Source organism: Dunckerocampus dactyliophorus, chromosome 5 (assembly GCF_027744805.1).
Source record: "Dunckerocampus dactyliophorus isolate RoL2022-P2 chromosome 5, RoL_Ddac_1.1, whole genome shotgun sequence".
Lineage (NCBI taxonomy): Eukaryota > Metazoa > Chordata > Actinopteri > Syngnathiformes > Syngnathidae > Dunckerocampus > Dunckerocampus dactyliophorus.
The window spans coordinates 17,513,367-17,537,570 of record NC_072823.1 but is presented as its reverse complement, the minus strand read 5'-3'; the positions used below and the strand labels follow the sequence as shown (position 1 = coordinate 17,537,570).

Here is a 24,204-nt window from a genome sequence, read left to right as displayed (position 1 = left end):
TTGTAAGAAAGACCTCGTACTAGAAGATGTGCATGTATATTAAGTTTTTATTTTAATAGAGAAAACGACAACCTCTTTCAGACAGCTATTACAACTTTTAAGACGTACAAAAACACGATGTCCGACATTTGCTTTTGCTAGAAAAATACATTTTTAGAGTTATTGTTGCATCATTCATTCATTTTCTATGCCGTATGTCCCCACTCGGGCAGCGGGGTGCATTATTATTATAATTGCAATATTAACCAGAGGATTCAATACATGTTCAACTTCAGCATGAAGTTCACTGTTCGTGTGCTCTAGAGGCCTCAATGCCTCATATCCTGAATGAACGGTACACTGAAATACTGGACAACAACGTTGTTATTGTCACAAAGCATGTTATCAGACACGCTAAGGTTGTGACTCTTCCAAAAACTGAAAAAAGGATGTGTAATAACTGTAAACTGCTGACTGACTGTGCATAAAATGTCTCAGATTAACTGCAACAGAGTTTCACAAATTAAAGTGTTTATTTTCTTCTGTTGATGAGGTCATCTCATCCTTTTGCCAAGTCTCCTATAGTTTCTTGATCTGACTGGCAGACTTGGTCACTCTGCTTGTCACTTTCACCACCTGCTGCTGGAAAAAAAAAGTGTGCCGTCATATACTGAAATACTGTATTTCCTCAAATAGTAGCCTCCACTTTACTGTGATTTATGTTGCGCTAGACATCTTTACCAGAACACAAACTTCCTGCAGAATAGACATTGCATCTGTAAAACTGCATTTTAAAGAACAAAGAGTAGGAACTAAAGATAAAGCTAAAGATTTCCACTTTTACATTTAAAATAAAAGAATGAGCTAAAGTCCGCTGACAAGAAGAAAGCGTGACTCGCTGAAGGGGGTAAAACAAATTTGTTGTTGGAGTAAATTATTTTACAGACGATTTATTCCATGATGAGGAAAGTCCAGATGACAGAGGCCATAATTACATTTATATTTTATAATCATTATAATATATATTAGGGGCCCCAAGACCCAGCCACTGGTGATGTCTACTGTCAGCCTCAAGCCCGGACAAATGGGAAGGTTACGTCAAGATCACTCATGCACTCGCTGTGGCAAATCCTGATAGGAAAAGCCGAAAGAGAAATACAAAAACCAATAAAGATTAAACAGCACTATATACTGTTTAATTGAGTGTCATTATTTATTTGTGAAAATATAATTAGAAAACTTAATTATTAAAAAAAAAGGGAACAAATAAAACATGACCCTAAGTGGACTGGGACGAGCTCCTGTACAAACACATATTGTATTATGTCTGTCCCCTAACAGAAGTCCAGTTTTGAGTGTATATAGCACATTGTGAAATATTCTTTGGGTTCACCTATGTTGGCTTCATTTTCTTTCTTGTCAGTGAGGAAAATGCGTTGCATCATCAGTTTCTTAATAGTGTGACACTTGTACTTGAGCTCTGGTCCACTGTTTGCTTTTCCTGTTGACACACATACTGAATCTCAATATGACTGTATGACACAAGGAGTGACCCTTGAGAACAAGTGGAGCAGCACTTTACCTTTGCCTGGCCCCTCCTCGAAGAGAATGCATGATCCTAGGGCATCTTTCGAGTGGGAGGGTAAATAACAATAAGTAATAGTGTTTGGATGTACAGTTTTCAGTACAAGTAACCTGTAGCAGTGACAGATTTTGTTGTTGGACATTACTGAGATTGTGCATACATTGTTTTGTTTCAATAAAGTTTATTCTTACCTTCATATTCTCCTGCAAACACATACTGGCCCAGTTGCATCATAGGCTGCTCACTGTCTATATCCTTTAAAGACAAGTTAAAATGATTCTAATGATAGTTATTTTTAATATAAAACGAACAATAGTCAAAACTCACTAGTATCTTGCAGGTAGACCCAGGTTTGGACAAAATATCATTATTTATTACTCCAGAGAGCTCGACGACAACAAGCTGATCCTGCACACACATACAGCACCAAAAACGTGATTATTGTCGTCAGCACACGGAACTGACAAATTTGAGTCTTTGCGTCACATAATGCACATTAATGTGATTCACATTGATCAATGTGCATTGATGTGCACTTCTTGTCGTCTAGAAACAAGAACGGAACGGAACGTGGGCGTATAATACAGGAAGCGCACATACAGTAATGATGAATTGAACACGCAGTGTTCAATAGTAGCTAGCATGTTCGACAGATGTTACTAACGTTGCACTTGTTCAAAACATATACTGACAAAAGGATATACCTCTTCTTCCCATTCATCGTCCATGTTCATTATCACACTAGTTACAATACATTGCACACATGCGCCCCTCTTAATCCTCCCGCTGTCTCTGTACAACAACATGGGTGATTGTTACTTCCGCCAATGCCTACGGTGTCCGACAGGACATCAGCTAATCCTTCTGTAGTTACAACTCTTGGCCGTTGTGCGTCGCTGTTGCTCACGTTTACTGGCACCGTCCAATAGGCGAGATGTATGGACTATAATACTGTAGAATAATAACACATAAGACATCTTTCCTGTCTGTCTGCTGTCTGTCTATCAATATATTCATCCATCTGTCTACTTTGCTATCATTTCTCTATTTATGGCCCATGTGATTGGATCCAAATATTGAGGCACACTCATCTACATCCAACTCCTGATGTTATTAATGTTCCGCTGCAGGAGGCTGTAGCTGGGGATGATGAGATGAGAGGAGATGAAATGAGACGATACACTTTATTGATCCCCAAGGGGAAATACATCTGTCAAAGGCAGGAGGAAACAAAAATGAAATGAAGCAAACACATCATGGAACATATCCCAACCAATATGTAAAGGGCCATACAAACCGAGAGGCCAAATGAAGAGTGGGGCTAAATCATAATCAAACCTTACACTTGTTGGACACAACATTAGGTACACCTGCATATTAATGAGATCCAATTCAGTAGTAGTAACAACATATCTGCCTTAAGATTGCAACAGGCTCAGGTTCACTTTTTTTTCAACCCAAAAAATATAAGACCATCACCACTGGCTAGCATGTGTTAGCAATAGTGGTTTAAAAGAACAGATTGTACAAAAAAGTATATGTTTTCCACAATTACGAATAAAATTTCATTAAAATTGAGTGTAAATTGTTTTTCGGCCCGAATAAGATGATTGGTTACTCATTTCTGGGTATTCATGTACATGTCCGTAACGCGTGCACACACACACAAAAGGAGTCTCAGAGAGGCGAGCAACAATATGCAGTCATGTTGTTGCTATGATAGGCTAACATTAGTGGCTAAACTTAGCCAAACTGCTATCATTAGCTGACAACAAACCTCACTTGCGCGTGTGTGCGTGTTATGCTGGAAATGTTGGTACACTCTAGGCAGCTGGAGAACTTGCTGCACACATTCCCTTTAACAAGTATCATATTGTCAGACAGATTTAACATGTTGATTGTTGTGTGTGGTCGATAACCGCAAGCTGTCATACCTGACAGCTATTTGGTTACCTTATTTAGCAACATTAGCAAGGTAAAAATATTATGAACACCTCTCAGTATGAGGCAACACACTGCAAGCTACCCAACATGTCCTTACTGTAAATTATGTCCGTGTCAGTCACAAATGAGAATTATTATGAATTTGTTAAGGCAGAATGTTGATACAGGGGATTAGATTTTGCAGGTGTAGTATACATCCATGCATTTGAATGTATCGTTCAACATCTTACATTACTGTGCATACACTGTAGGTAGAATTCTCAATAAATAAAATCATGAGATTTCAAATGTAATGTGAAATTACAAACACAATTTAATGTGATATATCATTCATTAGTTTGAAATTATTATTTTTTCAGTTGTTGGTAAGGTTGCAGCAATATTTTTGTAATAGTTTGAAAGACCCGTGACCCTAATTAGGATAAGCGGCATAGAAAATAGACGAATGGATAGTTGGAAAGCAAAATAAATGCATGTTGATGAAATAACTGAGTTACTTTCATGTTTCTATTGAATACATTCCATTTGTTTTGACACATAAATGCTGACCTGGACTAAATGTAAATGCAACACCACACTGCGTACATATGTGCATTAATATATTTCCATGCACCAGCCCGGTTAATAAACATTCATTCTTAAATGAAAAAAGCAAAATACCTTCATGTTTTCTGCCTCCCATCTGCACAGAGGTCAAAGGTCAGGTTGAGCAGAACATCTTCACCTCTAGATCTGGTTTGCATTCATCATCTGGCTCTCCTTGTGAGAGGAGCACTCCCCTCTCCCTGAGGCTTCCGTCCCACGACTGCTGCATGAAAAATGAGGCAGTTGTAATAAAGACAAGGTATAAAAAAAAAAGACCACATACTGATTTTTACATACAGTAAGTCTTTCTTTGGAATATGTATACTTTATGGTTAAAGCAGTATATTTATATCAGTAATACAGTGCACCACAGTTTAAAAATGACAGGTAAATTAGTAAATTTGGTATGTTCAGACTTAATAAGAGGGGGAAAAAAATAGAAAAAATGTGCATAGGTTACAAGGGAATATTTTTAAGCAGTTGTAGTTGTTGAATTAAAAGACTGTTATCAACCAGACAATAATAGGTGTGAAAATATATTTATCTTTCAACAGTGTCCACAAATGGGCAGATAACGCTGCCCGGAGGCTGACGATGCTTGAAAAATACTTGTATAAATGTAAAGCAGGTTGATGCTGAATGAACCTCGCCCTTGAGGTGAGGGGTAAAAAAAACATTTTGAATCAGACTCACGCAAACCAAATTAATGGGGTATATGCGTATCCCCCCCCCCCCCCCCCCCCCCCCCCCCCCCATCGCCCTCCCCATTCCTGCATGGCCTATCATCTATCTCTGGACCATGGTGGGGTTGTCATGTCGACCGGCCCACAAGTTACTATGACAACAGCTCACCGGGAAGCACTTGCTAGGGAGGTTATTGCCTCCTTGGGGATGGAGGAAGGACAAGGGGTTGTGTATGAGCAAAGACAAAGATTGAATGAAGTGAGAGGTCAAGTTGGAGCATACTTGTCTTTGTTGGACTTGGAGCTGGGGTTGTCTTACTGAAGCAGGAAGTTCTTTTCCCAACCTTGCTAAACAAGACTCAAGCCTTCCTGGTGCATGATGTATGACAGTGTGTGTAAAGGACCGTACCCGGGGGCGGAAAGGGGTGAAAGTGACACTATAGGTCCCGCCGATACATCAGCTGGGTCCCCTGTTTCCTTAATATTTTGTCATATAAATGTCATGAAGACAAGTTAAGAATTGGGGAGCTTTTGGCTCTCTTTCCGCCTGAGGTGGGGTACCATGGTGGATAATTGCCCCATTAGCGCTGACAAGGTAAATTAGTGGAAGGGCTAACTCTATATTACATTGAAAACAACAACCCCTGGCATTCACCTGAGGGCATGGAGAGTGGTCGTTTGCTACAGTGCGGCCCGTCTGCACAGGCTCCGCGAAGAGTATAAATATCGACATCAATAAAATATTCTAATATGAAAATGAACAAACTATTCTCAAAGCATATGTTCAAATAAATGGTAAAAATGTGACTTCATGCAACATCCCACATAGAGATGTTTATACGCAAAAACAAAATAAATGAAGGCCACACAGGAGCTCTGGAAGACCCGGGTTCGAATCTCCGTTGGGCATTTCTGTGTGGAGTTTCCATGTTCTCCCCGCGCGTGCGTGGGTTTTCTCCGAGTACTCCGGTTTCCTCCCACATTCCAAAAACATGCATGTTAGGTTTAGTGGAGACTCTAAATTGTCCATAGGTATGAATGTGAGTGTGAATAGTTGTTTGTCTATATGTGTCCTGCGATTGGCTCGCAACCAGTCCAGTGTGTAGCCTCTCGCCTGAAGTCATACTGGGATAGGCTCCAGCGTATCCCCGCGACCCTAGTGAGGATAAGCGGCACAGAAAACGGATGGATGGAAAATAAATGAACTGCCGTAGTCCCAAATTGTGTGTGTGTGTACATGCCTACGATTTAGATAAGAACACTAAAATGCAATTGCACATACAAATATGAATGGACAATGTAATAATCTCTGCTGCAATAAATCAAAGGATCATTGCAAATAAAAAAAAATTGTTCCACTGAAGTGGAATGTAAACTTTATGATCATTTGACATTTTATGACGGGATTAAATTGCCCAAGTGATTTTTTTGGAATGAAAGTAAAAATCAACAGAGTGGATATCGTCATGGTGATTATTTACTGTATAACATTATCTTAAATAGCAGTCAACCCCAGAAAATGATTGTAGAACACTTTTGCAGAAAAAAGTAATACTTCCAATTTTATTTGTAATAATTACATATCAGTATGCACACACACACACACATATATATACATAAATACATTATATACACACACACACTTGATATTGGATGGGATAAATCACATGGTTGTGAGTCCATATTGACTTTTGTTAAATACTTTGCTTGCCCTATAAAAAGGCAAAAGACATCACTGATAAGAAAACGAATGCATATAAATGGCATATAAACGTATTGATTATAGACAGATTATAGACCATTTAACACACACACACACACACACACACACGCACGCACGCACACAAACACGCACACACACAATTATAAAATTCACAGTCATGTTCTCTGGCAGGAAATGCATTAAACTGTCTTTTTTAAGTGCGACCACGACAGCAAGAGCAAGACAAAACAGACATGTTAACATAAAAACAACAGCAGGTGATTTACGTTTATGATACCTGCCGTGTATACATGGTGGCACATGCCAGGCACAATCACTCTCAGCGTTTTAAAATCGTAAAACAATTATTGGATGAACAATAAACGTGGGTCAAGCCATTGAACACATTTTTAATTGGTCTACGAATCAATTCTCTAAATACTTAATGGCGTAATAATAAATGAAAAGGGGGGAAAAAGCATAAAATTCTGAGTGTACCGCCAAATCAGCATATCGTATTAATATTCATGTATGACTCATACTGTATTGTGTGTGCTGTGGTGAGACGACAATAACATTACACACATTTGCAATAAAACATTAATTTTGCTCTGATGATGTTTTGTAATTCCCAATGATGACGTCACCGCCCACGGAATTCACTATTAAGTAAATGAAATCATGAAATTTAAAAAAATTATTTAAATAAATGCAATTTTCATCAGCTAAAACATGGACGATGGCCAGATTGCACATCGAGCGTTAAAATCACAATAGTATTATCATAACAATGGAGGCGAGGGCCACAGAAGAAATAAAGGTCATTTGTTATGACAGACATATGGATGGACATTCACGCTTAAGATAATACATATTATTTTACAAAAGCAGAACAAAAAATATGTTTAAGTTTTAAAGTGTTTGATGGACACGTCGATCACCTAACATGTTAAGTCAAAAATCAGTCCAGGTAAACGTTTTTGTCGAATATAAATTTTGATATAACAATGCATTATCACAATTACGTCACTTCTTTTCAATGCCTTTTGTGATTTAGGAAAATAAATATATTTTAGTGATTGTGTAGCTGCAAGTCACTTCGATGCAATGGCAGTAAATATGACATAAAATGTTAACGCAATAGGAATCAAAAACATTGTTACGAGCCGTTGTCCGCAGTAAAATCATGATGAGGGTCACAATGTGTCGCATCATAAAGTCCTCCAAATCTGAATTTAAATGTCACGGTGTGTCATTAAATACATATATTTTTAGACAAAAATGTTCTATTTTTCTTCTTTTGAAAGTGTGACTAGATTTGTTAAAAAATGTGTGTTGAAATCCTCGATGACAAATCCCATCATATTGCATTGGATTATAATAGTGCAATGATATAATACATACGTACGGTGGTGCCTTTCTAGCTTTAAATGTTGGAACTTTTCCTAACATTTCCACGTCGTCCTTGTCTTCCACGCACCCTCCCCCTCCTTCTCTCTCGCGGAATCCTATTGATCCAAACTGGCTAATTAGCGGTGTCTGCGCAATTACGCGCATGCGCGCGGGGCGCCATCTCAGCCATTTTTTGAAGGAAAGTAATTAGCAGGAATAAAGAGCCAAGTGTTTTTCCCCCCACAGTGATCAGAACTCATTCTACCTCTGGAGCTCGCACAGAACCCCTCCGTCCTCCCCCCTCGACAACCCACCACCCTGCACCCCATCTTGTGTGTGTGTGTTTACTCCAGCCTGCATGTAGCTTTAATTACACTGTTGTTTGCTAAACAACTTGGACCGCGGCGGCTGCGCTCTCCTCCCTCTTCCTCAGCTTTTTTGCCTTCTTCTCTCCACTCATAAAGCCAGGATCACGGAAAAAGGAATGCGTGATCTCTCCACACGGTTTTTTTGTGGACAAGAACTACGCAGGGAGATTGGTGCCGGAGCCGCTGCAGAAATGTAAGTGATTCGTTTGTTTAGGGAAGGAAGGCGGGCGCTTGGCCAGCTCGAATTCATACAAAAATGACGTGTTTGTGGTTTTCGCTAATGCGTCGAGTCACCTGTTAAGTGTCACGGCGCGTGATCGCGGTGTAAACAAAGGCAAAGTCAGCCGCTTGCCAACACTCGCACACGGGGAGAGAACTCTTCAAGTACCCCTGTCTTGCATGGAGCTTCCAAACTAGCCTCCTTCTTCTGCAAAACGCTGCTTTTGTGTGTGTGTGTGTGTGTGTGTTACCTGGTCGAGGTTTAAAGTGGTCCACACAGAACCAAGATAGTCCAGTAGTCCACTCTCTGTAATAAAAGTACACTATACTGTATATTTACAGCCATGTAGAGCTAAATAACTGTCCTGTCTTTCTTTCCTCTCTCCCTCTCTCCCTTTCTTTCCCCTCTCTTACACTTTTTTCCCAAGATGTGGACACAAATCCAAATCAGTACCACACAAATTGTGTATAATGCTGATTTTCAAATGTAATCAGTTTGACATTTAATTAGATACACAGTTAGTACACACTAGCATTGTTACACACAATCTTGTATTAAAATTACAAAAAATGCAGGAAATAGTGATACTCAGGTGTCCTTAACTATGTGGTTGATTATTTTGTACACACACACACACACACACACACACACCACAGGATGTACACACACACGCCCGCATGCACGCACACACACATTAAAAGCTGCTTTCCCGTATTTGTGATCAATAAAAGGCCAGGAATGCTCGTATAAATAGTTGCATTGCTGATGGTTTGAGGCTATCGATTGCAGTGTAAATGAAAATCTTTATCAGATTAGAGACTTCTCAGCTCATGTCTGCTGGCAGACCTCCTATACTCTCAGCGGTGTCCCACAGAACACTAAAAAGACCGCTGCAGTGAGCAAGGGTCTGTGGCCTGTGACACAAACACAGTGCATTAAAGCACGATCAGAGCGTCAATGTGAGCCATATATCTTGAAGCTGCAGAGAACGGGAGAGCAACACCCACTTTGGATGTTGGGAGAGGAGGAGGGGGTTGGGTTGATGGGGCAGAAGGTGGAAGGTGAATTAAGGTTGCGCCTTGATTTCTAAAAAAGGTCACTAATTAAATTGCCGGACCAAGAGAGACAGATGCATTTGTCTCCTCTGGTTTTCACGGAAGAGAAACTTATTTATTACACATTTGTTGTGTAGTTCTTGGAATTTTTGCATTTAGAATTTAATTTAGTAAGTTGTACTTTGGCAAAATATTAAACACACATTATTTTTCTTTTCTTAGATGGTATGCACACAGTGATATAATAATAAAGGCAGGCATACACCATAATGCTACAGCAATAAGCACATTTGTTATTATATTAAATCCTGTAGCTAATGTGCTGAGTACACCGTATGTTGTATTCAGCCTTGTGTTTGTTTGGTTAATTACAGATCCCTTGCTCCACTTTAAAATCCCCGAGCTCATGTGTGGCCATAGCAGAATGATACAATAATATGGCTTCAAAACAGTTCCTTTATCCGCTTTTTATCTTCGTGTGGCAATTTAGCGGAAGCCCTTTAGCTCCAGAGTGTTGAGTTCTTTATTTAATCCTATTCCCCGAGGAATATTATAGACCTCCTGCGTAGCCCTTACCCGCATTCCTCTACCTAGTTTGGTGCTTATGCTATTGATTTTCCCATTAAGGGCTAACGCTAACCCCCGAGTAACCGGCCTCTGTATTGCACACCCTGAAAGCTGTATTGAACAGATGATATCCTAGGCCTTTAATCAATAGTCTCCATTGTTATGCAATATTATTTACATGACTCATGCATTTCATTTTCTCTCCTTTCTTGTCTCTCTCTCTCTTCTCTATGATTCTCACGTACAGGTGTGGTGGTAATGCGTGGCAGCTGTAGCCCCCGATATGGACATCGGTGAGGGAGGAGGAGGGGATGGAGGGGGAGGAGAGGAGAGAGATGCTGACCTCAGTCCACAGGCTTTATCTCTCCCTCTCCTGACCTTGACGCTCATTCCTGAGCAGGGGTCAGCCTCTCACACCTCAGCCAGGACCCTTGCCAAAGAGCCCCCGACCTTGCATGAGGAGGAGGATGCAGAGGTGTCCAGGCCTGGAGGAGAGACACAGGTAGGGGGGAAGGAGGATGGTAATTTACAAGAGGATGAAGCATGTCAAAAGCGGTGGTTGAAGGAAAACTTCCAGGAGGAATCTCTGTCAGGGCGAAATGAGGAGGTGCATGTAGGCACGGGGGTGAAGCCGGATACAGGGGGTCTCGCAAAAGCCCATAGCAGAAGCAGCAGCAAAGGAGGAGAGGAGAAGGAAGAGGAGGAGGCCATCTCAAACCAAAGCCAAACCAAATCCAAATGTTCTTTATTACCTCAACAGAGCCAGCAAAGCGCTTCTTCCAGCACTGCAAAGGCCAGTGGCACGCTCAACAGCAAAACAGCCGCCTCTCCAAAGTCCTCCCAAACTCCCTCCACCTCTCCAAAAATGTCCCCTTTTATTTCCACCTCTCCAAAGCACTTCACTTGTTCATCCTACTCTTCTTCTGTCCCGCTGAGCGAGAGAGAGGCAAAAGACATTATTGGAGATCAGGACTGGATTTCTGGGTTTCCTCAGAGCTTTAAATCCCAGCAGTCAACCCTGGCTTTCCCACTGGCAGGTATGGAGGCGGCCAGCGCACCTGCTGAGGATGATGGGCTGGCAGGGGTTCCTCACTCTTCCATTTCCAATGGAGATGGTGCCAAAGCTCCACAACCAAATGACAGCCACCTTGAGACAGAAATGGATGACGACAGAGACGAAGGAGAACAGAAAGAAGCTGTCCCCAAAAACCTCAACCAAGAGCTCTCTCCAAATTCAATGACTAGTCACATGACTGCAATGCACTCACGTAATTCCTGTAAGACACTAAAATGCCCCAAGTGTAACTGGCACTACAAGTCTCAGCATACGCTGCAAGTCCATATGAAGGAGAAACATCCAGAGACGGGCGGTCAGTGCATGTGCGGCGCCTCTGGTGGGAAGTGTGTTTGTGGCAGTGCAACCCGAGGTGTGTGTGGATACTGTAGTTCAGGGAAACTCCATCCCCGCTTGGCCCGGGGCGAAACCTATGCCTGCGGCTACAAGCCCTACCGCTGTGAGGTGTGTGACTATGCTACCTCATCGAAAGGCAACCTCAGCATACACATGCAGTCAGATAAACACCTTAATAATGTTCAAAATGGTCAGATGCATACCCACATTAGCAACAACAACAGCAGCTCTTCCAATGGCACGGTGATGGATGAGCAGGCATACAAGCTTCCACTTACAATTTCTACATCCGCTACCCAGCCAGCCAAGCTCACACCACCTGCACACTCTCCCTCCCATGGCAAGCGTTGGCGGTGTGATGTATGTGACTACGAGACAAGCATTGCCCGCAACCTGCGCATACACACCACCAGTGAGAAACACACACACAACATGCTGAGGCTGCAGAGAGGGTACTACTTGTCCCGCTGCAGGAGCCTTGCTCCCCATCTAAAACACTTACAAAACACAGGTAAGCCATACATAATACACTTTGCTGCTGTTTTGAAAATGAGCTCAAGTTTGTCTTGGTGTTTCAGGTGGGGAGCTCTTCAACATGCGACTGACTGCGCAACAAGTCACAGAGCAGCCAGTCACCCTGGGCTCGACACTGACTCCTTCACCGTCCCCTTCTCCTTCTCCCCCACCAGCCCCTACCTTGTCTCCCACTGGACCTCTCTCCCTGGGTGTGTTCCAGTGCCTCGTCTGCTCCTGCTTTTCCTCCGACAGCTTAGAGTCCATGGAGCAACACCTGAGCACCCCTCGCTCCCTGCCCCAGTCTGAATGGTGCTCCCTGGTTGCCGGTGGCTGCCACTGCAGGCTGTGTGGCTACACCACCCCGTTGAGGGCTAACTTCTCCTTGCACTGCCAAACTGACAGACACCGAACCCGCTACCAGCTTGCAGCTCACCTACAAGAAGGGGGAGACCGGGGTCAGGAAGGCGCCACCCTGCTAGCTAAGGGCAACCCAATCCAGCTGAGGTGCAACCTGTGCGAGTATGTCACGAGCAGTCTGGAAAAGCTACAAGGACATTCCCAAACTTCCCACCACGAGTCCAGTGTCCGTGTTTACAGAGTGAGTACTGACTTGTATACACCCCCAAAATGGCTCCTTAATATTGAAATGAGCTCTACCATGTAAAACTACTACTTCATGATTTTCACTTCCAGTTCCTGCAGCAGTATGATGGTGAGGTTGATGGAGGTTCATGGCTATTCCATTGTCTCCTATGCAACCACTCCTCCTCCTCTAAGATAAAAGTATTGAAACACAGTCAAACACAAACCCATCAGCAAAGGGAGGGATTGCTAAAGCTGCAGCCAATGGGTGGAGAGGAGCTGGCAGCAATTTTCACCATCAGAAAAAGCCCTGATACGGTCACAGGTGAGAATATGAATCGTGGAAGTGTATTTGACATTAAGTTACATCTTGCTGACACAAGAAATAAGGCACAGGGATTAAGATGAAAAGTGAGAAAATGAGTAATGGTTGTTGCTGAGCTATTGATTGAGTAAATTGATCAGTCGATACATATCCTTGTTATATCCCCGATCGCCCCTGTCGACAGCTAACTAGCACCTGCTAATCAATGAACCAATAAAAATCCCCTGGACAACAATGGGGAGGTTGCAGTTAGTAATGAGTGACATCTGCTCAAGGTAAACATTGGGTTATGTTTACATCTACATTTACCTCTTGTGGACCTCTCAAGTGTGAACATGAATCAAGTGCTTCTTTCAGAGATTCTATTCTGTGATTTCTCTAAATTACGATTTATTAAGGCAAACAGTGTCCAAGTCTCAAGTAGTTCTACTTACCTTTTGAGGAGAATCTAATGGAGAATCAATACATGATCGATGGGTATCGAAGCAAGCAAGAGGAATGAAGCGTGGTCCTCATACATCAGTGTTTTCAATGGGGGCAGCTAGAAAGTAATATATGATGCCAGAGTGTGAATCAGTATATTAATCTGGATAAAAATCATTCATAATGACTTTAATTGTCATTGCTTAGGAGAACCCATTGAGGATATGGAAAATTCCACTGAGGTCACCACTGGTCTTTTGGACCAAACCAAAGACAACTTGGGGGTTAAGCAGATGGATAAGGAGACAGGTATGACAGCTTGTGACAAAAGTAAACAGAATTATAGTGTAATGCCTTACAAAAGAATATTAACATGGCGGTATGTTTTTGAAGAAGAGAAAATGATAGAGGAGACAGAAAAGAGGGACTCACTCTCAGTCAAACGCCAAGCATCTGGATGCGGGGAAGTGGAAAACTGTATCACAACCAAACTACCCCGAATACACCAGCAAAGCGAGAACCAGCAGGTGAGCAGTTGCCACTAGATTTTTTTTGGACAAATTGGTAACTTTCTGCCTTTTAAAATCCTTTTTAGACTGTCCAGTGCCCTTTGTGCCAGATTAAAATCCTGCACACACACCTTCGTCCACATCTCACACATGTGCACAGTGTGGCGCAGGACTGTGTCGATAAGCTCATCAGCACAGTAAGTGAATGCAAAGTGTGTATTTTTTGTATTTGTGTTTGCTGAAGTTAGCTTAGGAAAATGAGAAGGCAAAGGATGGGGGATGGGGCTGGAATGAAATGTAGGGAGACAATTCCATTAAAGAAGGCACCAGAGAGCAAGGCATTCTCTTTTTAATGCATGTTTAAGGAGCTCCCCACTATCATCTTTGATGCAGATGTACAAACTGTGTGTGTGTGTGTGTGTTTTTAAGTAGAGGAGAGCGGATTTGACTGCAGGAGTGAGGGGAAAGCCAGTGTTTCTATAATGCATGTTTAAGTAGCCCTCTATTAGCAGAAGTGCAGTCAAGCTAAAAGGGGGCCCCCGTGCTTTTTACTGTGTCTCTCCAGCTAACAAAGACTGGTCATCTATCCACATCAACCATCCTCCGTCTTCCTGGCCCGTATGCTAAGTGGCCTTTGTCTCTTGCTCTCTTTGCCTCCACTTCACGTACAGCTTTTCACCCCTTTTCCCCTCTGCTGTACCCCCCCTCCAGCTACTCCTATCATTCGTATTCTGCAATCTCCGACCCTGCTCCTCCCTTTCTCTCATTTTCTGATGCGTTACCCCTCCCTTGCTGGCTCTCGTCGACACTTTTTTTTTTTGTTCATTGCCCCTTACGTCCTCTCTCCCTCTTCCTGGTCTCTCTTTTTCATATTGTTCACCCCTTAGCTCCCCCCAACACACCCACACCTACCACCATCCTCCCTCCTACCTCATACACCTCCCTCACTCACTCTGATAGTAATTGAGGTTCATTAATTCAGACTGAGGTGATGATGGCCATTATGTACCTTGCTTTCCAATTACGTTCTCTAGATTAAGCCTGACCTTCAGTTTTCTCTGCAGTGTGTGTGTGTGTGTGTGTGTGTGTGTGCGTGTGTGTGTGCGTGTGTGTGTGGTGATGGGTTCTTCTCTCTTTCTTATGAAGCTGTTACATAGCAAAAACTCTTGTCATGTAAATCTCATCTTTAGCCATCCACCATTTCCTTAGGGTAGCTGGCTGCTCACATAGATGGAGCATTTTTTGCTTGGTGCTTGAAGCTGTGGAGATGGAGGTTTTCTATATGAAGAATGATTTTAAATAAAATTCATTATTCAGCACAGTAAAGTTTTATTAAACCCTTGGGGCATGCAGGGAGGGTGTCATTGGCGCTGAAGGGCAGACCCACATATCTCAACCATATACACTTATTACCAAGTTGATGTGCCTGGCTGCGTATAGCACAGTGCAGGCAGGGGAAAGATATAACAATACATTTAAAGATTCACTCTTGAATGTTTCATGATATTAGGACAGGGAGTGTAGACTCTTCAGGTTTATACGTCTTGCAATTTGCCTGCTATTAAGCTGTACAATTAAACATGTTTCATTCATAAAGTTGGATGAAGAAAAAGCATTGATGTCACTTTTTTTTATTTTTTACTTTGGATGGCAAAGGCCTTCCTATTTTAAAACGAACAGTCAACAGAGTCCAATTTTCTTTTCTTCAGGTCAAACCATCCATGGAACAATCTCAGCTGGAGACTGAACTACCATCAAACCTGTGCACGGATGACACTGTCAAAAATGAAAATGTCACAAATAATGAGAAAGAACATTCTCATATAACTGATTCCCTTACTTCAGATGATTCACCAAAATATGAAAGTAGGTTTAAAAGTAATCAAAAACAGAATATCGATTTGACTTTAAGTCAACATCAATTCTGCTACTACTACTATTATTATTATTATAATATATAATATCACTTTTATGTGTTTTGCAGGCATTTCAGTGGAGAACACTGAGGAAAATGTAGCCGCACCCAAAGATGTCACAGCTCTACTCACCCCACCCCTGGAAGACAACGCAACGCACCCTTCCAATGGAAAACTGGCTCCTCAATCCCTTACTCACACCCCTCCCTCCTCTCCAATCGCCGATCCCCTTCCTCTTTCTGATCGCCATGGTTACCGGTTTCGTTGCAGCAGGTGCAGTCTGGCGTTCCCTACTCAGGAGAAGCTCCAGCTGCACTGGCAGTACCATGCCATGAGGGCGGCGACAGAATGCCCCCTCTGTTCCAGACAGTGTCGCAGTCAGGAAGCATTGCAGAGACATATGCAGAACACACACTCACAGCTGGACAACACTCAGAATACAGTCTCACTGCCTCATACTGTACAATATATAGAACACAATAGGAATGAATCAGTTCATCAAGACATTAGTTTATCGCCTCAAGCTGGTCAAGAAGCAGGAGAGGGTGAGGATGAAGAGAGGGAGAAAGAAGTGGAGGAAGAAGATGACATACTTGACACTGGAGAAATTGAACAAAAAGAGGAATTTAAAACTAAAGAGAAAGACATAATTGGTGAAACTGGTGGACATGAGGGTGATTTAACTGAGCCAGAAAAGGTGATAACTGAGGATGTCCTATCAGAAGCTAGCTCCATCTCTCATATCAAAAAGAGCTTCAACCCCACAATGGACCGCTATTTAGATCCATCAAGGCCATACAAGTGCACCATTTGTTCAGAATCTTTTACTCAGAAAACAATTCTTCTGGTGCACTATAATTCTGTGTCCCATCTTCACCGGGCAAGGCGAGCTCTGCAGGAATCGAACACGGGTGTTTCTTCCCCAGAGGTTCCACGTGGACACGATCCTCGACCCTACAGATGCAAACTATGTGGAGTCGGTTATAGCCAGAGTTCCACACTAGACATACATCTACGCTCTGTTCTTCACCAAACAAGAGCTCGTGCGGCACAGAATCCAGGTCCACAGACACCAGTGTCTTGTGTAGCAGCTCCGATACCGGCCACCCCTACGAGTACTTTGGCTGCTATGACGTGTAAGGAAACATCTAAGAGTTTGCATTTGACCAAAAAGCCAGATGTAGCAAGTTCATCAGCAGGATTCGTAGCTGAGGCCCAACTGACAGTATCAACTGATGGGCAACAGGCTAAAAAGAGAGTGGCAGAACTGATAGCGTCAAGAAACCAGCTACTACTAATGCAACAGCAGCAGCTGGCTCAGGCCCAGGCCCAAGCTCAGTTGCAACACACAGCATTGCTCCAGGCCCAAGTGATGCAGCACCTTCCCATTGCACCAGAGAATTTCCTTCAGCACTTCCCTCTGGCGCCAGATAACTTGCTCTCTCTACAGCAACAGCTTCTTTTGCCCTTTTATTTCTCTGGAGACATGAAACTTAATCCAGAGTTGGCTATAAAGAGCCTGGAACACACCCAATCTGAGGCAACCAAATCCACAGTGAGTGAACACACTAAGGTAGAGGATAAAAAAGAGGCCAATCCTCAAACAGATGAAAAACTAATTCAGAGTCAATGTTCAACGTCTGATGATATCCAAATGAAAGAGATGCATTTTGACACCAGAGTTGAAAATGGCTGCAGTGAATCCTCCAATAGCCTAAAAGAAAAAGAATGCATCGGCCTTGAAGACAAAAAAGAAGAAATGTCTGTTCCAGTTGTTAAAAATGAGGGTCAAACACAGGAAAATGATTCCTCTTCAATTAATCTCCCTGGATTGCAGTGCCCTCCACCTAGGGTGCCCTATGCTGCTGTTAATGGGGAAGCTCTTAGGGCTTTGCTCCAGAGTTATGGCTATGAGTTGGCATTGCAGTATATACAAAGTAGACATAGAAACCAGCAGCAGATAGCAACCCAGATGATAAATTTGAAAAAAGGGTGCTCTGATATTCCAAAAATGGAGCTTTATTCAGCGGAACATAACCAGTCAGTTGGAGCAGATGATGGAAAGGTAGAAACCGATAACAAGGTTAACAAAAGTGAAGTTGAACACTTACAGCATTTCACAGGGGACAACAATGGTGTTGATGAACTGGGGAACAAGAAGAAAGACTGTTGTGGAAGTGGAGAAAAATGCAGAGATTGTGGCAAGTTTTTTTCAGATGCTATGATTTTAAAAAGCCACCAGGAATACATACACAGACTACTTCTTCCCACGGCGGCGTTAGAGAGGTTTTCCAAAGAATACAGATTACAATATGACCAAATGTACCCCTTGAAAAAGACAAAATCTGGAGAGGATTCGTCTGCTAGTACAAAAGTTGCAATTCAAGCTACATTCTCAGAATCAGAATCTGTGTCTGAACCGGATAAACCTCAAGTTAAAACATCACCTCAACTCTCATTTTCAAATCCTGAAACCAAAATGACACCCGAAGACCTGACAACTGCATCGCCACCCTCCCCTTCGTTTTCTTCTTCTCAGCCTCAGATATTCCCACATAAGGAGTCAACCCTTACTTCCACATCTTCAACTGTTACTTCTCAAAACACACCACCGGCAACGGCCATGCCTGTTCCCTTACCAAAAATACCTATGCTACCTCTGCCCTTGCCCCAGCTTTCTATTCCCTCACTTCCTTTACCCAAGCTTCCGCTACCCCCAATTCCTTTCCCGATGGAGCTTCCTCTCATCCCTCCAGTTGTGATGCAGGCTCTCCAGCCCCAAACTTGGTTAGAATCGAGTGTGAACCCAGAGTTGGCAAAAATCTACCAGTCTCAACTCAATCCAGCACTACTTACGCAACAGGGACCCGTTAGTCCGGCTGTGATTTCCCAACCATCTCAACTTAGTCCTGCTTTGCTAGGCCAGACACACCAAGTTACCGGGTTGCTGGGTGAACCAGCCCAGACCAGCTCCATTCAAACAGGGCAGCAGCCTCAAGTTAGTCCAACAATACTGGAGCAACAGCAAGGTAAGAGAACCCGCACACGAATCTCTGAGGACCAGCTGACTATTCTGAGAAAACACTTTGATATCAACAGCCTCCCCAGTGATGATGCAATAAACAAGATGTCCAGTCTGTCTGGCCTACCTCACAAAGTCATCAAACACTGGTTTCGCAACACCCTATTTAAAGAGCGGCAGCGAGACAAGGACTCCCCTTACAATTTCAATAACCCCCCAATCACAGCCCTTGCGGAGACCAGAGAGGAAGTCCCACAAAACCAGTCTCTAACACGGTCCCAGTCTTCACTGTCTCCAGGACTGCAACAGGACAACATGCCCCAGTCCACTGACACCCAAAGAGGGGATGCCCACAGGGGGAGACGGTCTTCTCGAACCCGCTTTACAGAGAAACAGCTGGAGACACTGCAGGGGGTGTTTGAGGCGACTCCCTATCCTAGGGAGGAGGAATATGATAGGCTGTCAGCTCTGCTTTCGCTCCCGAACAGAGTTATTGTTGTGTGGTTTCAAAATGCGAGACAAAGAGCTCGCAAAAGCCAGGACCGGGGAGCCGATGATGGAATAGAAGGGACAAGCCAGCTCAACATTCTTAGACATGGATGCGACAGGAATGATGATAATGATGATAACAGCTGTGAGGATGAACAGCAAACTGACTCTCACAATGAAAATTCCATGGATCTGACATATGAGTATTATTCCCAACCTGACTCTCCTGCCTTTGATTCTTCTTCTGCTAGTCACACAGAGAGCGAACATTCCATTAGCAAAGATGAAACAACACCTACTGTCAAGAAACAAGAAAATAAAACGGCCAGTTATAAAACCACCAAAAGCATTGGAAACGATATTACAGATTTGGATGCCCATCCCAAGGAAAAAGCACAGGCCTTTCAAACAGTGTCCTCCGCAGAAGCTGACAATTTGGTCCAACCTCAGCCAGAGAGTTCAGCAGAAAACCTCCAGCCTCATTCTTCCTCCCCCACAGAAACCTCAGTAAATACCAGCCAATCAATGTCTGAATCATGCCAGGAACATATTCATAGTTCCTCGTCAAATTCAGCCTTCGAAAAACCTGCAGATACATCACCAAGCCAGCCTTCAACTTCAGAGTTGGAAGCAAGCAGCACTCTGCAGCCTGAGACACCCTCACGTCAACCCACGGAGACCCAGTCACTGAACCAAATCCCACCACCAAACCAGTTTCAGTGCAGTCTATGCCCAATGTCCCTGCCGTCATTCCAGATTTGGCAGGAGCATCAGACAAGGCACCTCCTTGCGGCTCAGTCACATGTCCAACTTCTCCACTCTGGGTTCACGGACAGAACAATGCCATACATGATGCTCCAATCCAACCACTCCCTGATGGCCAACCAATTGCTTTCAGGTGCAATGACCCAGTTGCACCCGAATGCCACAAATACCATGATTTCACACATAAACAGTACACAAGTAAAGAACTCATTCTCTGACCTCTCTCAGAGTTCCTTCACATCTTTGAAACAGAACTCAAAGCTAATATCAGAGGCCAGTTTTGATATTCAAAGGTGTGGCAGAGAGAGTGAGGAAGAGCATAGAAGAGACAAGCGTCAGAGAACCACCATCACCCCAGAGCAACTTGAAATCTTGTATCAGCGTTACAGCTTGGACTCCAACCCTACCAGAGGAGTCCTGGAGGGAATTGCACAGGATGTGGGCCTCACAAGAAGAGTGGTTCAGGTACCAGAAAAACATTGATTAAAATATGTAAATATACTTTTTTTCTATCTTGACTTTTAAACTTGCTTTCCTTTCTTTGACAGGTGTGGTTTCAGAACACGCGAGCAAGAGAAAGAAAAGGACAGTTCAGGTCAATGGGGCCAGGATCTAATTTTAGCTTGGGTTTTAACCACCTGCGCTGCCCATTTTGCAGGGCTCTCTTTAAGGTAAAGAGTGCTCTTGATGCCCATATGAGATCACGACACTGGGCAGAGGCCGAAAGAGCAGGCTACAGCTTATCAATGAGTAATGGATCCAGCATGCCCATTGGGATGGCTATGTCCTCTGTCACGGATAAACCAGGTCCATCTGTCTCCTGTAATCTTGTGCCAAACACGGGCATTGCCATCAGCAACAAAGAGAAAACAGTAAAGCAACCTGTTACATTTTCATCTTCTTCCAATGATCTGACCAACCCAGGGGAGTATGATGACTTTGAGGAAGATGATGAGTTCCCATATGAAGAGGGTTTAAGTATGGCTGACCAAGGGTCACCCAGTCCAGTGGGATCAGGGGGTCCAAGCACGGACTGGTGTGAGACTCTGCAGCCGCTGCACCACCATCAGCAGCAACGCCAAAGGACACAGATGAGCCACTTGCAAGTACTTCAGCTTAGAGACTTTTACAAGAATCACCGTACACCAAATCGACATGAGTGTGAGGCACTAGGCCAGGAATTGGGACTTCCTCACCGTGTGGTACAGGTAAATTCAAGATAGGAGAAACAATTCACTTTTATTATAACACTTGAGTGTGCTATCTGAAATGAATACTTTCATATGTTTTCAGGTATGGTTCCAGAATGCTAGAGCCAAGGAGAAAAGGGCAAGAACCCTGAGCTCTGACTCTGCAGAAAGAGAGCAGGCGGAATTGACTGCTGGTGCAGGGGAGAGAGACAGAGCTTAAAGAGGTAGACTGGGTTCCCTTTATGTTCTTCAGCTCCACCCCTACTGCCTCCTGTCAACTTCTTCTTCACTTTGCTGCCAAACCCATTCCCTGAGCACCCCAAAGATGCAGAGCCACAGGGGCCCAAAGAGAACCGTTTTCAGCTGAAAGTAATAGAGCCCAAACCAAGCCCTTTCTGCAACAGCTTCTCTCATTTTGTATTGCTCTGTCGTACTTGGTCTGTCTTTACTTGTTGCCCCCATTCCTGTTCTACTACCAAACTCCACCATGGAAAAAAAACAATGCCACAGAGGCCAAAGAGCATTCTCCAAGTATGTGACCTCACTGCCTGGCTAGACCTGCAGTCTACCTCTCGGTCCTCATGACAGACTCACAGTGGGCCCTCCACCGGACAGTGCTTGATGACTAGCTGTGTAGCATGTACTGCTGGTCTTTACAAGGCTGGAACAAAAACAAGAGATATTTGTGTAAATAGAGTGTTCTAAAAGATAAACTTGAAGAAAAAAAAAACAAAGCAGTTAAAAATGGAAGATGAGGAGGAAAGAAAACAATATCTCGAAATAGATGGAGGTATTTGCATTGAGCTTTTGTAAAGACTGACTCAGATTCCAAAGCTCGTAACCAAAATTTTACATGTCTGTCGTTTCATCGTGTTTGTTTTCAGCAACAAACTGCAGAGTTGACGTCTGTACAGTGATGGGTAAGATCTGTACCTGGCGCAGGAAAAGAGAGAACCAATAGACTGATAGTGTGCTAGAGTGCAGCTTCACCCACCACAAGCCAATGATGAGTCTTCTGTTGTACACGGACACCTTCAAAGTTCCTTTTGTGGATAATAGCCCAAATAGCACAGAGCAGAAAGGCCAGTTTGTCTTGAAAGGGGCAAACTATTTTTTATAGCGCTCAACCATAATACTGTATATGATAACTTTAACCAAACTCTAATTTACATTGTGTGTGTCTAGTAATAGTTTCTTAATATAAATCTTATGAACTGAGAAACTGTCTTGCTTTGGTAATGGTGTCACGATTACGAAAAGATTGTGACAGCTTTGATATGTTCAGGTAAGGATTAACTGCCTTTTCTGTTCTCTTTGAATATACCAATGGCTTACCAATGTTGTGTGATGAATATAAAGCTTTCTACGCTCAGGTCAGCAGCTCAATATGGCTTCACCTCAAATGTGAACCTGATACTTTCTGGTTTCCAAATGGAAGTGGCATGGTTTAAGTTTGGACTAAGTATTACAAGACATCAACAAAAACATCTCTGTATATCAAAGATCTGAGCTTTTCACCTCATATAGATTGTTAACCTTATTGAAACTAAAGGGTTTAATAGTGTGAGGGGTAAATGTACAGTATTTAGCTTTTGTATGGTTGACTCGAGACTTCATTGGATGTTTGAGACAAAGCTTCTGTTTCTACACACAGACAAGGAGCTTCTGCGTACAGCAGAGAAAAACGTAATAATGGATGTTATTAATGTTATTTTTGTACACTTAATTTATTTTCCCTTTCCTCCTTCCCGCCTTCGAAGGTATTTCTTCCTCTTTATTTGCAACCATCTGTAATAATAATATAACAATAATAGCTAAACAACAATTAATGCTTTAAGACAAAAACCCAAAGACGTGATAATACTTTAACCATATGACCTACAAAAATAAGCGCTACTGTGTACTTGCTGTTTTTTTTAAAGAAGGAAAGAGTCCCTATATCTAAGCTACTGTTTTATGCCTCTCATAAGCACACTGGAGTACTCTGTAACCAAAACCCCAAACTAGAGCCATGGCAGTCTGTAATATAGCGGTTAAAGAGTTTTACTTTTCTTGAGAAATGTTGCAGTTTTTTCTTTCTTTTTTTACCATAGTGTTAAAACTCCAGCCCTTAAGGATGTCCAGTTTGCTGCTAATGTACTGTAGTTTCTAATGATACTGTAGGAAGATGCATGCTCTGATTGCTTTACCACTAGGCTTTAATGACTACAAACTGTAATAATAATGATACCTGTGATGCCGTTGATGAACTGCTCCTGTTATTCTGTTGAAAACAAGTTGGTATATGGGGCAAAATTTCATCAAGTTGGTTATTTCAGTATTCTGCTAATTGACCTAATTCAGAGAGGATAAAAATGGTAGCAGAAATATTTTTTCATCCCAGGAAAAGGCCTCCAGTTTTCAGCTAAACATGTTTGCTGCATTTACTTGTCAAATGTTAGAACGTCTAGCTGTTTGAAGTAGTTCAGCCTTAGAACTGATAAGGTGTGGGTTTTCTGTACTTCGATGTCTACTCCATTTTTCCATCTAAGACAGCTTTCCAAAGGAGGTGGACTGACTAACGCCGTCTTGTTTTGTTCTGAAACTAACCAATGTTTACGACAATACCAATGAGCTTTTTCTGTGCAGAAATGTGCGTTCGAAAACCAACAGACAGTTTTTGTATATGGATTATTTTCTGATCTTGATTTCATGTGTCTTTCTTGATCTTGGTGACTGTAAGATGTACATATTGGAGTCTTCTGCGGTGAAGGGACCCTGTGAACCTTATTGTAGGCAAAACTGACTCTTTTGTTTTTTTTCTGGATATGTTGTTGCCATAGTGATGACCAAAAAGATACCTGTGATGTGCACCTGTCCTTATGTCCTGCTCCAGTGGTTTAGTGTGTCTCTATAATATTCCCTTCCCCACTGGTGTGTTTCTCTTCTTTACCGCTCCCATATTCCACTGAGCTAAATAAAGTCTGCTTTGGTGCA

General features: G+C 42.7%; 2 protein-coding genes across 4 annotated transcripts; one reads left to right on the top strand and one right to left on the bottom strand.

Annotated features, from left to right (window-relative positions):
• Positions 1-35: 35 nt before the first annotated feature.
• gtf3c6 (general transcription factor IIIC, polypeptide 6, alpha) lies at positions 36-8,871 on the bottom strand. Of its 3 annotated transcripts, XM_054775330.1 has the most exons (7): positions 8,709-8,871; positions 4,169-4,316; positions 1,892-1,972; positions 1,756-1,819; positions 1,562-1,606; positions 1,373-1,480; positions 36-621 (listed from the first exon to the last, which is right to left on the bottom strand). In XM_054775330.1, the coding sequence occupies exons 2-7, from the start codon at positions 4,172-4,174 to the stop codon at positions 539-541; spliced, it is 387 nt and encodes a 128-aa protein (XP_054631305.1). In that variant the 5' UTR covers positions 4,175-4,316; positions 8,709-8,871; the 3' UTR covers positions 36-538. The 3 variants fall into 3 exon arrangements, with proteins under 3 accessions (XP_054631305.1, XP_054631303.1, XP_054631304.1); XM_054775328.1 differs by lacking the exons at positions 4,169-4,316; positions 8,709-8,871 and adding an exon at positions 2,269-2,405; XM_054775329.1 differs by lacking the exons at positions 4,169-4,316; positions 8,709-8,871 and adding an exon at positions 2,269-2,405 and having other exon boundaries at positions 36-618.
• LOC129180924 (zinc finger homeobox protein 4-like) lies at positions 8,064-24,204 on the top strand. The gene is made up of 11 exons (XM_054775318.1): positions 8,064-8,431; positions 10,328-12,002; positions 12,070-12,605; positions 12,701-12,914; positions 13,545-13,646; positions 13,731-13,864; positions 13,933-14,043; positions 15,556-15,712; positions 15,831-20,503; positions 20,587-21,246; positions 21,332-24,204. Exons 2-11 carry the CDS (start codon positions 10,364-10,366, stop codon positions 21,446-21,448), a joined length of 8,343 nt encoding a protein of 2,780 aa, XP_054631293.1. The 5' UTR covers positions 8,064-8,431; positions 10,328-10,363; the 3' UTR covers positions 21,449-24,204.

Excerpts from the sequence above, each read along its gene's own strand:
- LOC129180924 (XM_054775318.1), top strand. The coding sequence starts at position 10,364 with ATGGACATCGGTGAGGGAGGAGGAGGGGATGGAGGGGGAGGAGAGGAG. Across the intron at positions 12,915-13,544 it reads AAGCCCTGATACGGTCACAG|GAGAACCCATTGAGGATATG; the intron begins GTGAGAATATGA and ends GTCATTGCTTAG. Across the intron at positions 13,647-13,730 it reads GCAGATGGATAAGGAGACAG|AAGAGAAAATGATAGAGGAG; the intron begins GTATGACAGCTT and ends ATGTTTTTGAAG.
- gtf3c6 (XM_054775328.1), bottom strand. The coding sequence starts at position 2,370 with ATGTTGTTGTACAGAGACAGCGGGAGGATTAAGAGGGGCGCATGTGTG. Across the intron at positions 1,973-2,268 it reads ACGATGAATGGGAAGAAGAG|GATCAGCTTGTTGTCGTCGA; the intron begins GTATATCCTTTT and ends ATGTGTGTGCAG. Across the intron at positions 1,607-1,755 it reads GTTTGCAGGAGAATATGAAG|ATGCCCTAGGATCATGCATT; the intron begins GTAAGAATAAAC and ends CCCACTCGAAAG.